We start from the raw sequence: 15646 nt of genomic DNA on the forward strand, positions 1-15646 counted from the left end.
GGTTTTAATCAGTTTTTAATGAATGCTAACGTGTCGCACCCACGTTGATTGTTTCAGTTAGAAAACTGAATCATTTCATTGCACGTGTGCTTTAATAAAAGCGTGCGAGGAGTAGCATAGACTTTATACAATTCTTGGATTAAATTGTACCTAATCAACTAGGTCTGGACTAATCTGTTTCTTTTAGGGCGGTTTTGGACTGAAGCGTTTTTTCCCTTTGTAAATTCTATTCTACGACCAGACGAACCCACGTTAGGCCGGCAGGAACCTTACATACTAGGGGACTGGGGAGGAGTCCTCTACTCTCAACAAAATTGCCATTGCACTACTAAACACACACATACAGCCATTGCACTACTAAACACGCACATACATCTTCTCAAATCCAGCAGAAAACATAAAACGTGGCAAGATCTAGTAATACAAACACCTCATATACCAACCTATGAACACACACTATAACAAAGTTTACTCTCTCTCTTTCCGCTACCAACGTTTCTAGTCTAACAAGTCCATAGGGTTTCCAACTCTCCCACCCGATCTTACTTTCTTTTTTCCTCTCAAAGCGAAGGCCTAGTCTCTGTCTCTCTCGCCCTCGCTCTAAGTTTAGTAGTTTTCGTCCCTCCAAAACCCTAAGAGGTTCGCTCTTCAAATCTCTCTAACGTTTTATTTCCTTTCAAATTTTCTGTTATTTCAGTTAAATTAGCACTCGAATCTCATGGATTTTTTTTTTTTTTTTTTAGTCACTTCCATTATTATTACTGCAATTTATCACATAAATCGTCCGGGTTTTAACTCACTAGTTTTCTTAGATTTTGGCTGCTGATTTATATTTTTGCAGCTGAAGTCATGTTGTCAGATCCATGAAAATAAAGTAATGTTCAGCTGAACCCAGATTTTAGCTGCTGCTAAGAAGCTAGGGTAATTTGCGGTGTTGGTATATGTGGCTAAGAATGGGTAGTGTTTTATGCGACATTGAATATGTTTTGTTTTGACATCTGCAGTGCGACGGCGTTAGGGTGCACAGTTGTTTGGTCTCTATAAACTGTGGTTTAGGTGTCTTTTGCTAATTTGACCCTTTTAAGTAAAATTTTGTAACTTGAATGTAAATGAGACCAATTGCTTATAATTTTTAAGCTGCTTATGATTTGGTATAATTAGTGTCTACTTTATGTGCTGTCTATCATCCTGAGATACTGATTTGGGGTTTCCTTGTGATATCAGGGCACTTCTAATGATTGAATCTTCTCAGAGGAATGATTTTGAGGAGAGACACATGGATTGTGAGAAGTTGCACCTGAGTTGCCAAAAGGGTGGAGCAGACGAAAACCACCACAATCATAGTGAAAATGGCCAAGTCCATCCCCATAATGACACGGATCATGTGAATGAAACAAATGGAAACTTGCTGCCCGAAGGAAATGGTGCTTCTCTTTGTCATGATGAGAACGGTTGGGAAGAGAAGTCACCAGGGATATCCGGCACAGATACAGCAGAGGAGTCCAATGGGGTCGTTGAACATTATACCGTACGTTGCATATACTTATTTATGAACTAGGAGTCATACCCATACTGGTCTAGTTGACAAAGAACTGAATGCCACTCTCCATGTACTTCACTGCAGGAAAAGCGGAAGCGACAGCGAGATAGGGATATGACGTTTCAGGATATGTATAACCTAAATATGGATTTTACTGATGAAGATGATGATAGTGATTGGGCGCCCTTTCAGAATAATGTAGCCAGCGAAAAGTGGTTTTGCGCTAATTGTACAATGGTGAACTGGTTTGATGTTTTCTACTGTGAGGTATTATTTTGTATCCACCATATGTTTACTCCATGACTATGGGTTCTTTATATTCCACTGTATCATGCAATTTCTGGGTGTTGACATACCTCACTATATTGTCTTGGATCCTTCAAAACACAGATGATCAGCATGTGAGAATAGAGGCTAGGGAGAATAGATAAAGAAATAATACCATTAGATTATGTTAACGATGTTATGCATAAAATGATAAATAACACATCAAGCAATAGTAATGATCACAAGAAAAAGCAAATAATATGATTCCCCACATCCTACTATTTCGAGGGTAAAGCAGCCTAGGCACCATATTGGTAATCTTTGTTAATACCAACACCCTTTACTGTATGACCCCATTACCTTCTGATTCCTCTGTCAATTTGATAGACGTCTCATAACAGTCTAAACTATAAAGTTTCAACCAATTATTCAACGATCTTAAAAATATTGCGAAAAGAATCTAAAAAGTTTCTCTCCAGCTCTCTAATCTCAAAAGGCAAAAAGGTGAAAAGTAGGATGAATCTAAGTATGTATATGTACTTTCCTTCATTAAGCAATGGAAGAAAATTAAGCAACAAAATGAAGTATAAGGTGTATTAATACCTTTAGCTCTACAACTAGAAACTAAAGTATGGAGCAGAATCTCTCTCTCAATCACACCGAGCTCCTGCTTTGGCCTTTTTTTTTATCAGTCGAAACCAGTATCACTGAAAGTTCGTGTGGATATATGATTAAATTCTTTTCTTGTTCTTCTGTATTACTGAAAGATTTGGTTACTTTTTTTTTTGCTCCATATAGGTCTGTGGGGAGCATACCGACTCTGATGTCCTTAGCTCCCTCTCTTCTTCGCGTGCGCAAGAAGCTGCTCATATCAAAGTCAAGTTACAAGGTGGTTAAACATGTTTTTCTTTTACATGTTTGTTCTATTATACCTGGAGCCGTATGTGTTTCTCCTGTATTAATTTTCATTGGTATAAATTGTAGCGTCTAGTTTCAGCATACACTAGATATTATGTTGCCCACCCCATGAATAGTCTTGAGTGTCTAACGTTACCTTTTAATTATTTATAGATTCTTCCATACAGAAATCAAGTTTGGAAACTCGCACCTTGGTTGGTTTTGATGAACGAATGCTGCTTCATTCTGAGGTATTACTACATTAGTGCAATTTTTCCCTTGTGATTGTTTAGGCTAGTTGTGATGCATAATAACCTGTTACTGCCCATGCTTTTATGCTTGTGTCAGTACAACTATTGCTGATAGGGATTCAGTGTTATATTACTACTGTATCAGTGTGACAATGAGTTGTTCCATTATATTTGAGTTTGCTGCAGCCATTCATCCATGTCACTGCAGTTCAAACTATTCATTTGAATTGCCACCCTTTACAACTGATACCCTTGTTCTTTATATTACCTTTGCAACTATTCTCATCAAGACACTTCCTTTTGCGAGAGGATAAAGGATTAAGTATTTTAAGTTGCCTTTGCAAATATTAGCTTTGATATAATACTCTAAATTACGTCCGCTTCTAACACTTGTTGTTGTGTGTGGAACAGGTTGAGCTTAAGGCGCATCCACATCCTGAAAGACCTGATCGTCTTCGGGCGATAGCTGCCACCCTAGCTGCCGCTGGTAGGTTGTCTTGTTATTGGATGATTGAAAGGTTTCTCTTTTACTCAGGATGTAGCTTTTATTTCACCTGAAGAACAACAAATTGCAAACTATTCTTGCAGGTATTTTTCCAGGAAAATGTTTTCCTATTCCTGCTCGAGAGATTACTGCGGAAGAGCTCCAGATGGTAGGTTTCTATCAATTCTCCAATTTGACAACGCAAATGGATTGATCATGTATATCGGCACATCAAGTTTATTTATCTGCAAGCAATTTAATGTTCATTAGCTCGAAACTGACATGGGACTAATTAGGGCTGTCCGCCGTTGATCATATGATGTATTTATGTAACCAAGTTGATCATGTATTTATTACTGCGGAAGAGCTCCAGATGGTAGGTTTCTATCAATTCTCCAATTTGACAACGCAAATGGATTGATCATGTATATTGGCACCTCAAATTTATTTATCTGCAAGCAATTTAATGTTCATTAGCTCGAAACTGACATGGGACTAATTAGGGCTATCCGCAGTTGATCATATGATGTATTTATGTAACTAAGTTGGTTCGGATATTTTGAGTGTCATATAAGTTCTTGGTGAATGCGCATACACGCTGTGTCATTACCTTATTTTTGTTGATGTGCATAGACCTGTTCACGATGATAACCCAGAGTTTATTTTGATCTCGTTCTGGGGTCTCAGGTCCACACTGCTGAGCATATTGGTGCTGTCGATTTTACCGACTGCATGGTAACTAGGTACATTTCATTCAACACTTGAACACTTCCATTTTTTATTCTGTCATCTATCTGAACGCATAAAACCTTCCATGACAATGCTGACTTTGTTTGCCTGCACATTAATTGGCAGCTATTTCACTCCAGATACATATGCTAACGAGCATTCAGCCTGTGCTGCTAGACTTGCGGCTGGGTTATGTGCAGATCTTTCTACATCTATTATGGCTGGGCATGCCAAGAACGGATTTGCTCTGGTAGGGTATATCCAAACCTCTAGTGGGGCTTTTTTGTGTTAGTGTAGTGGAGGAACTAGAGTCTCCAATTTTCAAAGTTTATTGTTTTAATTTGGTCTGTTTTCTTCACATCAGGTGAGACCTCCTGGGCATCATGCAGGTGTGAAAGACGCCATGGGGTTCTGCCTCTACAATAATGCAGCAGTTGCTGCTCTTGCTGCTCAACGCGCAGGTGCTAAGAAAGTGCTAATTCTTGATTGGGTAATATCAACTTCTCATAATGCCATTGAAGTTTCTGTCTTACATTAATACATTATACTAATATGCCTTCCCTTCATTTTCGATGCAGGATGTTCATCATGGAAATGGCACACAGGAAATATTCGATGGTTGCAAATCGGTAGGCACAAAGATTACCAATTAAGAGTCCCAACTAAACCTCTCTGCTGTAGATAAGCTTGTAAATTACCTGGAGTGATGAAAGAGACTATTCCAGTGATTATTTAGTTATCTGGTAGCACTCAGGATTCTCCTGATTATACTTGCAGGAGTCTTCTACCCTAAATGATGCTTACTCCTTAACTAACTGCATTCTAAATGATATAAATTCATTGGTTTGCTATGAAGCCAAGCCAAAAATGGTTTTGGTTTTGCATCTGATCTTGGATACGTAGTAAACCATGAACCCAAGAGTAAAATTTTACTTCACTAGAATATAAGGAGATAGCTTGGTGGATATATTTCAAATCTTTGGTATTATGTTAATACTCGTCAATGCGTTCGAAATTTGATATGTTGTTATGGTGGTTGCTGAGGATTTATTCGCAACAAGTTTTTCCATGGAGTATACAGTTTATCTTCATGAATTAACTTCATTCTGTAGGTGTTGTATATATCCTTGCATAGACACGAGGGAGGAAAGTTCTATCCTGGTACTGGAGCGGCTGATGAGGTACTTGGTAGCTGCTGTCTCTGTTCTATTACACCAATGTCTATTTGTATTAAATGTTTTTCGTTTCTTGTTGGGTATTGTATAAATTTGTTTGATGTATGTTTTATGCAGGTTGGTGTTAACGGAGGTGAAGGATATTGTGTAAATATTCCTTGGAAGTGTGGTGGTGTTGGGGACTGTGATTACATTTTTGCGTTTAAGAATATTGTGCTTCCTATAGGTAATGTGACATATATATTTTTAGTTGTAATGTGTAATCAGCAAGCATTTTATTAGTTCACATTCACATACAGTGATATAGAGAATAGAGTCAATTAAATTTTAATGCACACTATTTTCTGTATTGCTGATGGCTGGTACGTTCCTTATTGCAGCTTTAGAATTTTCCCCTCATTTGACAATAATATCAGCAGGATTTGATGCTGCAAGGGGTGACCCCCTTGGCTGTTGTGATGTAAGAATTCAAGCTATTGCTCTAGTAGTTCCTTTATCTTGTTTCTAGTATCCTGCATTCCATGTTGTTAGGTAGGTATGCTCCTCCAAGTTTACATCTCGCTGGACAGTAAGTATAAGAGATTGTTCACTGGTTGCCTCCATGATATCAAATGTTCAGTTTTTGGTGAAGCAAAATAGTTCCAAATTGTATCTGTTGCTTCATTTAATTGGTAATGTCATCTAGTGAGAGACCCACCAATCTGATTATGTTAACTCGGGGAGTCCACTTTCACTAGTTGACATTTATTTGTTTTCCGTCTGTCATTCCACTTTCACTAGGTCCCACCAATCTGATTATTTTAACGGATCTATTCTTCATCATTAGGTAACTCCTGCTGGCTATGAGCAGATGACTCACATGTTAACGTCTTTATCTGGTGGAAAACTGCTTGTTATTCTCGAGGGAGGGTGGGTTGTTTCTTAAGGATTTGTTTAACGGCATAATAGAAATATTTGTTGACAAGTATATACTGATATTTCTTAATTCTTTTGTAGCTATAATCTGCGGTCTATATCTAGTTCAGCTAAAGCAGTTATAAAGGTGAATCTTCAGCTTAAACTGAACCCCCTTCATCTATTATTGAATTTACTGTAACTCGTGTCCTTTCCTAAAGGTACTGCTTGGTGGAAGTCCTGTCTATGACGTGGATATCGAGCCCAGTAAAGCTGGCGTGCAAACTGTTCTAGAAGTCTTAGAAATTCAAAAGAAATTCTGGTCTACATTGGGCTCCACTCTCACAAGAATTCAGTCGCAATGTCAACCATATCCTCTTCAAAACGGAAGTGAGTGTGCGTCTTCTATTATTAAATTTTGGCCTAGATTTGCTGTTTCTCTTACGCCAAATCTCCAGCTTGTTTATTATTATCAACTGGAATGTGGTCCTTGCTGCTAAATTTTCGATTCTTGATCTTTTGATTCTGTTTTTGCAGAGAGGGAAGCCAAAAAGAAAAGAAGGCTACTTGTTCCATTATGGTGGAAATGGGGTCGAAAGAAGTTTTTCTATATTCTATTGCGTCAACCAAGGTTTAAAGTGAAGAGACGGACAAAACAACCACCCAGATCTTTCTCACTTTAGTCCCTCTTTTTCGTGATAATATGTGCATACTTACTCGTCACACCTATCTCATGTCTGTTTTTTGTACAAGATGAAGCTGGTTATAGTTTTTTTTCTTCTTTTTCCTTTTGAGATGTTAGAACGAATTCTAGTCAGTTCTTCTCAGTTTCAAATGTCATTTTTTGCTAGAATACCATGTAATGGATTAGGTAGTCTACTTGACCAGCTTCAGGAATATATGCATTTCAATTTTATTTAGTATTCTTGGTTTTGTCAACGAAATATAATGTGTTACAGAACCATGCCAGAACTCCATATAAATGATATATCAAGCAGAATTGGTCTGTGAACTAGGGCCTGCAGTTACCAGTGTATTTTGTGCTGTGTTCCCTGATTGTATTGAGGTAATGTCAGTCTGTCGTAATGGTGCAGTTTCATTTTGTGTTTTTCCAGTCCCCAGCTATAACTGTAGGTGCTTTAGGTTCTGATTTGATCAGTAGCTTGAGATTTTCTAGATCAGCTGGGGACGGTATGAATTCCTGGCCATGCTTTTCTCATGTGTTTTTGTAAGGTCAGTTTGCATGGTAGTACACAAGTGGCATAACCTGCGAGGATCTTCAGTGTGGTTCTATTAATTTCAGAACAAGATAATAATACGTACTGCCTTTATTCTTGCTTGTTAGTCTTCAGTCTTCCCACTAGAAACATTCACCAAAACAGAACAGCTAAAACCTCTTAGCATGGCATTTTAATAGTATTATTACGACATGAGAAGTAGAGATTCCTAATATAATTATAACTGAAAGGTACCTGATGTAGAATCAGTTTTATAAGTTACATTTCTCTGATGGATCAAATTTCCCTTATTATATAAACAAATTTCCTTCTTTCAAGTGAAAACATCGAGGATCAGAGGAGCTCCTACTGATGCATTGCTGCAGGCACCACCGGATAAGCCATATGGGTATATGGTGGTGGATAGTGATGCCCCGGAGGAGGTATGGTAACTGGAGTGCCAATAGCGGAGATTATTTGGCCTGGTGCGGAAGCCATTCTCGGCATTGCCAAAGCAGGCATTGCAGGTGAATGTGATGATCGGTGATGCTTAAAAGATGGCCCAATGTAACTGTTTGGTGTTGATGATGTGGTTGTGTTAGTTTGTTCTCCTGTAATTGGACCTTGAGGCGTCGCAGCGACACCGTTGTTCAGGTTTGTGATGTCATGTATGCTCGTTCTTCTCCTATCTCTATTCATCGAGTTCAATCGAATGAAATATTTCTGTGCATGACTAGCCACTTGTGTTGGAGTCCTTGAGATTACAAAGTTTCTCGATATACTTCTCCAATCCCCTTTCCCACACTTGTCTAGCCCCAGCAGGAATAACCTAACAGAACAACAGATGCTCAGTGTACAATAATAGAAATATGGAGAAGGGAAATCTAAACTGTTGCTGGACTAGTAGAAAATTTTCAGCAGTCTTCACAATAAAAGGCTTTTTGATATAAGTAAATTGAGACTACTAGTATCATTTTCACAGCCAATTTAAGTAAAGTAATGCGATATCGAAGACAACCAACCTGTGCTCTTCTTCAGTCCATGGAATTCCTTTGCGCTTCTCTAGTTGGTTTGATTTGGATCCACTTCCACTTCTTACCAACGCTTGTTGTTTTCCTTCTAAGTCATTGTTACCAATCATTCCAACTGGAAAATAACTGCTTCTACTGGTATTAAAACCAGAAGTACTACCTATTTTTTTTCTATCAGATGCCGATGAAGTTTGTTTATCCATGTTAGTCTCTTCTTCCTCGCCTAGATATCGAGGAAGCGATACTAACCCAGCCTCAATTGCATTAATATCTTGGACCAGTACTCCATAGTGCTGCTTCAATTCTTCCATACTTTTACTTTGCACCATCGAGCTTATCTTTTCCCAGTATTGTTGTTCATCCATTGTATTATGTGTCTTTGCAATTGCATTTTCAAATGCTTTCTCTTCTTCTCTACTCCATTCTCCTTTCACTGCACTTTCCATTAGTAAAACTAATACCTCAGTGTTTAGTATGAAGAGATGATTATGGTGATTGCTCAAGTTGTGTAATTTGAATAGTGAGAAGAAAGGGAGAGTGAGATAAGAATACAGGAGTGATGAAGAGAGGGTTCAGGTCAATACAAGAAGAAGGAATGGACCACCATTTTGGTGGTAGATTATGAAGTTTCTTTTTCCTTCTTTCTTTCTCAATCTTTTTCTCTAATAATTTTTGTGTTTCACAAACATCCAATGGGAAGAAAGGATGGGGAAGAAAGAATCTTGTTAACAAACCATCCCCTCCCTCTTTCTCTTGCACTCATTTCACACTCATCATTGACTCCAAAGTGATGGAGTAACTTTTGCAAGTTTTTGGAGTTATCTGAGAGGTTTCGTATGGTTCATGCAGGATCATCTTATTGACGTGGCCGTCTCTCTACTACTCAAATGTTTTTTTTGGCTTTGGTTAAGATAATCTGTTGTTTTATTATTAGAGACTATGTGATTCATTTTGTTGATCTCGAATTTTGATTGTCTAGGTGATATGTGAATTGCTTGTCTTTTGAAATTATTAAGGAGCCAGGATCCACACTCTCAATGAAATGACATGACACTATGACAGTAGGCCTAGGAGGGCCAAGCTGTGGTGTGTTCGCCATACGGAGTGTATCAAAAATATGCTCCGATCAGAAATATGAGAATATTATTGCTTGAGAAATACCCTCTGATACAGTCCGGCCTAGACACGGTCTAGTATCGTCTGAGACAAGGCAAAATGTGCTTATAATTTTCTGAGGTTAATTCTGGGCAGACCGCCAAAAAAAAAAACCACATGAAAACCGTCATGTGAGTGGGAAGGGTGGGACCCATCCTAAGGGGTTAGCAGGGGACCATTAAAGGGTGAGCTGGGACCACCAGCTGAGTCTAAGCGGTTTTCATGTGGTTTTCATGTGGTTTCCATTAGTAAGGTGAGCTGGGAAGGGTGGGACCCACCCTAAACGGTTTTCATGTGGTTTTTTGGGGCGATCAGTTTAAATTTTTTGTTTTTTGAGAGCGGTCAAGAACTTACATTAAAGGTGAAAGGAGTTTATACTTTATACTACATATGTGCAGAAGACAGGAAGCTTGGACTCCTTGGAGGACTGACAGACGAAGTTTACGTGCTTTAGCATATCTTTGGAATAGGTGTTACTCTATGCCTAGCATATTCTGTTACTGAACTAAAAACGAAGACAGAAAGATACTTCTAATTTAGTAAACTAGCATATCACCTTGTTCATACAACTGATGAAAGTTTGAAGGAGGGATGTCAAAGATTAATCTGAATTTTATATTTTTATTATCTGATTTTGTTAGAGGAAGAGCAAATAAATATTAGGAGTCAACTCGCTAAGGGCAAGTCCCATGGAGTTGGATAAAAATAACATTTTTTTTTATCGTAAAAGCAAATTCATTACCCAAAGAAAACCGATTACATGGTGTTATCCTTCTCCAGAGTAGATAGGATACAGCTTGGTGGTGTATCAGACCACACTTGATTACAATTATAATTCTTGGCATATTTGGCTAGACCATCAGCCACTTCATTACCAGACCTAGGAAAGTAAACACACTTAATACTACTAATAGATTCTAATAGCCTACTAATATCCGAAAGAAGATTATGGTCTTGCCACTTAGAGTTAGCAAAATTTGAAGTCACAGCTTCAATGACAGACTTACAATCTCCTTCAATGATAATATTTCTCCAGCCCCTACTTTTGATCCATTCCACAGCTTCTAAGAGTGCTAAACCTTCACCCTGTTCAACATCTCTAGCTTTCGTCACTTTCACCAAGGCCTCCACAAAACTCCCTGCACAATCTCTAAGAATTAGACCAATTCCACAAATGTTTGTTTCTTTGTTAAAATCTGCATCAAAATTAAGTTTGCACCAGTTTTTCTGTGTTTTTTCCCATTTTTGCATGTTTTTACTAGCTAAGGACCTGCAAGAAGGATTAGTTTCAGAGCTAGTTATATTGTATTTTGTGCAGAAATTTCTAATGCACATAATGATGTTGTTAGGGTGTGCTTCTTTTCTTTCGAAAACCGTTGTGCATCTCTGTTTTCATATTTGCCACATGATCACTGTGGCTAAAAGGATGATTTTTTCTTGCTTGAAGGACATAATGTTTTTTTCCTGACTCCATGATTTGATCCAGCTCTATAGAGATGTGAATTGTTGCTGAGAGTGTATAGCTTCCGGAAGTATAGTGAACCAAATAACCTTGGCAAGATCACAATGAAGAAGGATATGAACATCTGTTTCTGTAGCTTGCTTGCAGAAAGGACATGAGTAGTCGTCTAGCTGTATGTGTCTTCCTATTATTGCTCTGGTTTGGAGGATATCATTCAGGCATCTCCAAAGGAAAAGATTGAGATTGTAAGGGAGATCAAGGTGCCAGATCTTCAACCAGAATCTTTGTTCTTATTTGCTGATGACATTTCCTTCTTGAATGAGAGCTTTATACGTGGACTGCACAGTGAATGTTTCATTTTTCGTTAAGCTCCAGATGATTGTATCTCTAGCATTTTCAGCAAGTCAAATTTCTTAAATTTTCTGTATTTCAGTTTGATTGAATACTTGATTTATCTTTCGTGTGTTCCATTGTTTGTTATTTTGATTTATCAAACTCTGAACTGTATCCTTGTTTCCCTGATGCTGAGCTGACTCTGAAAGTTGGTTGTGCTGGATATTTCCTACCCAATTGTGCCTCCAAATTTTTATCTCTATCCCATCTCCTACACTCAACACATAAAACTTCTTTATAATTTGTAGGCCTCTATATATACTTTTCCAAATCCAAGAGCCTTGAGTACTTCATTCATCACAAAGTGGATCTTTGTTGTGGAAGTATTTCTCCTTTAAAATTCTTGCACAGAGAAAGTTTTTCTCAGTTAACATTCTCCATGCTAGTTTGGCTAGCAAGGCTTCATTGAACTTTGTAGTATTTTTGAATCCCATTCCTCCTAGTCTTTTTGGCTTGCAAACAGAACTCCAAGCAATTGGGTTAAAACCTTTCTTTTTGTCCTTTCTCCACCAATATTTTCTTTGCACTCTGTCAATGGATTCCGTGACATTCACTGGCATTTTGAAACAAACCATCTGGTAGTTTGCCATTGTGCTAAGAACAAGTTTCACTTGAGTTGATCTTCCCGCTTGATCGATTATTTTTCCTTGCCATGTACTCAGCCTGTTTTGTACCTTTTCTTCTTTTGGTTTAAATCTCTCTTTCTTATCCTTGCCTAAGAACAATGGGAGCCCAAGATATTTCTCATTCAAACCCATAGTCTTCATTTGTAATAGATCTCTTAAGTGTGAACATCTCTGCGGCTGCATGTGCTTGTTGAAGAAAAAGCTTGATTTTTTGAAATTTATCACTTGGCTTGAGGCATCACTGAATTTGTTGATGATTTCTAAGATATTTCTAATTTCCTGGTCTTTGTCTTTGCAGAAGAGAAGGCAATCATCAGCGAAAAGCAGATGATTGATTCTTGGACTGTACTTACTTGGTTTAATCCCTTGAATCTTTTTTAAGCTTTCTGCCTTACAGAGCATTCTTGAGAAACCTTCCATGCAAATAATAAATAGGTACAGTGAGATTGGATCTCCCTGCCTTAAGCCTCTTGAGGGAATAAAAGGCTTACAAGAAGACCCATTGAGAAGGACTGAAACTGAAGTAGTCCCTATGCATTGTTGTATAATATGTCACCATTTGTTGCTGAATCCAAGGTGTTTCAATATGTCTAGCAGAAAGTTCCATTCTATTCTGTCGAACGCTTTCGACATGTCAAGCTTGATTCCAACTTCACCATACTTACCCTACTTTTTTTCATATGGTCAACTATTTCATGTGCTATTATGGTGTTGTTTGAGATATTTCTATTAGGGACATATGCTGATTGGAATGGGGAGACAAATTTTTGGAGAATTGATTTGAGTCTGTTAGCTAGGATTTTTGAGATTATTTTGTAGTTTATGTTGCACAGGCTAATAGGTCTATAATCTGATGGGGTTTGCGGACATTCAGTTTTTGGAATTAGGGTTTGAAAAGTATAGTTGAGTTCTTTGAGGAGATAGCCATTTCTGAAGAAATTTTGTATCATGAGAGTGATTTCATTACCTACAACATTCCAGCACTGTTGATAGAACCCGACTTGAAATCCATCCGGACCCGGTGCAGCCCATGCTTTGATCTTGTACACTGTGTTTTTGGTTTCTTCCATATATGGAATTCTTGTTAAGCTGATATTGTCCTCTGCTGTAATGCAAGGTGTGATGAGTGAAAGGATTTCTTCATATCTTTGTGGATTTGAAGATGTAGTGATGGAGTTGAAGTGGCTGTTGAGAAGCTGCTCGATGTCTTTTCTTTCAGAATGCCATATTCCCATATCATCCTTTAGAAAATCTATGTGATTCCTTCTTCTCCTATAATGTGCCATTGAATGAAAATACTTTGTGTTCTCGCTCTCATTTTTTAACAGATTTTCTCTAGAATTTTTGTATTTCATGTCAGAGTCCATTTTATACCAAAATCAAAGTTATTTTTGAAGGCTTTCCATTACACTTCCATTTGCTAACTGTTGGTTTTTTTGAGTGTCTTGTATTTTCTTCAACTTCCTTGATATGCTGATTAACGTTGCCGAAGAATTCAAAGTTCCACCTATGAATCTCTTTTTTGGTGTGCTTTAATCTAGAGACCATTTGAAATGCCGCAGAGCCTTGTTGTGGATGTTTCCAGGCTTTTGCAACTATCTCTTTACATGATTATTGTTGTAGCCAATTCTCATACACTCTGAAGGGTTTTTTAATGTGTTTCTATGCAGGATTTATTTGGAGGAGAATTGGCGCATAATCCGACCCAAATGCTATGAGGCTATGGACCATTGCTGAGTGAAAGATTTCGTGCCAATTAGAGTTTGCAAGGGCTCTATCCAGTTTGGCTTGAACAAATTGCTCATTTTGTCTGTGGTTGCTCCAAGTATATGGGTAACCCGTCGATTTTACATCTAGCAGATCAGTTTGGAGAAGCCACTCTTTGATTCTTTTGTTGATGTTTGACCGTGAGGATAAAAATTACAGATTTGATTTGTTTTATCCTGAATAAGATTCTTATAATACTTTTTAGATTAGTTAATATAAAAGTAATAATGGGAATCCTATCTTCATGACCTCTTTAACTCTCTCACGGTAGCTTAGATGAAATCTGTTTGAACCGCATTTTGATACAACATATTAAACCAAACGAAAGTCTTCATGTTCTCATCCTTGATTTTCACATTATTGAATTGCATTTCTTTGACCCATTCAAAGGCTAGGTATACTCCTCCCGTGGTTCCCAATTCTCCATTATATCCTGGATATCCTTCAACCGCAATGTTGATTCCTGCAAAGTCATAAGGAATTAGAGCAGTATAATAAATCTGAGAAAAAAAAACTTGTATAGTGTATATTTTAATCAGTGTCCCAAATGTCCCTCTTAGAGATGGGGGAGAAGGATCTAGGAGATCAACATTATTCAGGATGTGATTCTGCAGGTTATACACTCAATCATGAAAGAACATATGCCGCTTGATATTCTGAACTGTTTGTTTGGCATTTAGTTTAGTGTGATTAAAGATATAATCACACCTAGCTTCCCAAATAAACCAGCAAGCAATGACATGTGTACTTTTGCTAACGTGAGTATTGCTGTTTGAGTCAAATCAAGAATTAAATCATTCTACAAAGTTAGTACTATTGCCAAATTCCCTATGGTTGTGACCATATAGATTTTGTTAGACAAAAGTGGCAGTTGGAAAGTTCATAAACAGATGTGTCATAGTTTCCTCACCACCATCGCACACTTTGCAGATGAGATCAGTGTAGTGGAGGACGCTAGCAGTTTTAGCATTAGTAGGAAGAATACTATGAGCACATTCCCATAGGAATATTTGAATAACTGAAGCAATATCCATCTTTCATATGCTATCGCAATTCATGGAATTTTCAGTACTGTATTTCTGATCAGTTTTAGCTTCACGACAATTTCCTGTATTGGTCGGCTTCCACTGAACTCGGTCCTCTTCACCAGGATGGATAGTAGTCGCAAGGATAGCTCTAGTTTACTCAGGAGATAACCTAGTGATGATTTTAAGAGAATTCCATCCCCCATCTTTTAGTAACAAGTGTTTAACCGTTAGGAGATCACTTGGACAGTTGTCAGATCTGGTGATATAAAATGTTGTTGTCTTCCATCCAAGTGTCTTCCCAGATGTTGAGTCTTTCGCCATTCCAAATTTTCCATTTGTTATGCTCTTATATGTTACCTATTCCATCAAGAATTTCTTTCCGGATATAGGAATTTCCTACTTTTGATTTGGTGTCTATTTTGAGAACGTTCTTCCCTTCTAAGTATTTAGCATTCATAAGCTGGGACCAAAGAGAATCTTTGTCTTTAGATGCCAACTAATTTTAGTAATCGTAGCTGTTAGAGCATAGCTCGATTGAATCCACCAAGCGTTGGTACGTCAAGTTTGGTTGTCATATTTTAGTATCAAAACTCATATAGAGTCCCTTGATTAAATACTAGAGTCAACTTCGTTTAGGTTAGACTAGAAAGTCTAGGAATGTTGAAACGTATAAGTATTACTCTGAAGACCTGAATAAAGTGAAGAATTAACGACTGCAATGATGACATCA

The 15646-nt window shown here is 37.8% G+C and overlaps 3 protein-coding genes across 6 annotated transcripts; 1 reads left to right on the forward strand and 2 right to left on the reverse strand.

Annotated features, from left to right (window-relative positions):
• Positions 1-483: 483 nt before the first annotated feature.
• On the forward strand, positions 484-7249 carry LOC113282013 (histone deacetylase 15-like). Of its 4 annotated transcripts, none has more exons than XM_026530927.1 (19): positions 524-639; positions 842-957; positions 1225-1528; positions 1625-1807; positions 2606-2696; positions 2879-2955; positions 3367-3442; positions 3544-3608; positions 4127-4182; positions 4295-4418; positions 4533-4658; positions 4747-4797; positions 5281-5349; positions 5461-5569; positions 5724-5803; positions 6170-6252; positions 6340-6385; positions 6459-6627; positions 6775-7249. In XM_026530927.1, exons 3-19 carry the CDS (start codon positions 1235-1237, stop codon positions 6918-6920), a joined length of 1845 nt encoding a protein of 614 aa, XP_026386712.1. In that variant the 5' UTR covers positions 524-639; positions 842-957; positions 1225-1234; the 3' UTR covers positions 6921-7249. The 4 variants fall into 4 exon arrangements, with proteins under 4 accessions (XP_026386711.1, XP_026386715.1, XP_026386712.1 ...); XM_026530928.1 differs by having other exon boundaries at positions 842-921; XM_026530926.1 differs by lacking the exon at positions 842-957 and having other exon boundaries at positions 484-639.
• A 363-nt stretch (positions 7250-7612) lies between these two features.
• Positions 7613-9226, reverse strand: LOC113282014 (transcription factor SRM1-like). Its single transcript, XM_026530931.1, has 2 exons — positions 8477-9226; positions 7613-8283 (listed from the first exon to the last, which is right to left on the reverse strand). Exons 1-2 carry the CDS (start codon positions 8929-8931, stop codon positions 7821-7823), a joined length of 918 nt encoding a protein of 305 aa, XP_026386716.1. The 5' UTR covers positions 8932-9226; the 3' UTR covers positions 7613-7820.
• A 1170-nt stretch (positions 9227-10396) lies between these two features.
• On the reverse strand, positions 10397-10891 carry LOC113279225. The gene has a single exon (XM_026527926.1). The coding sequence runs from the start codon at positions 10889-10891 to the stop codon at positions 10397-10399; it is 495 nt and encodes a 164-aa protein (XP_026383711.1).
• Positions 10892-15646: the final 4755 nt, after the last annotated feature.

This window comes from Papaver somniferum, chromosome 5 (assembly GCF_003573695.1).
Source record: "Papaver somniferum cultivar HN1 chromosome 5, ASM357369v1, whole genome shotgun sequence".
NCBI lineage: Eukaryota > Viridiplantae > Streptophyta > Magnoliopsida > Ranunculales > Papaveraceae > Papaver > Papaver somniferum.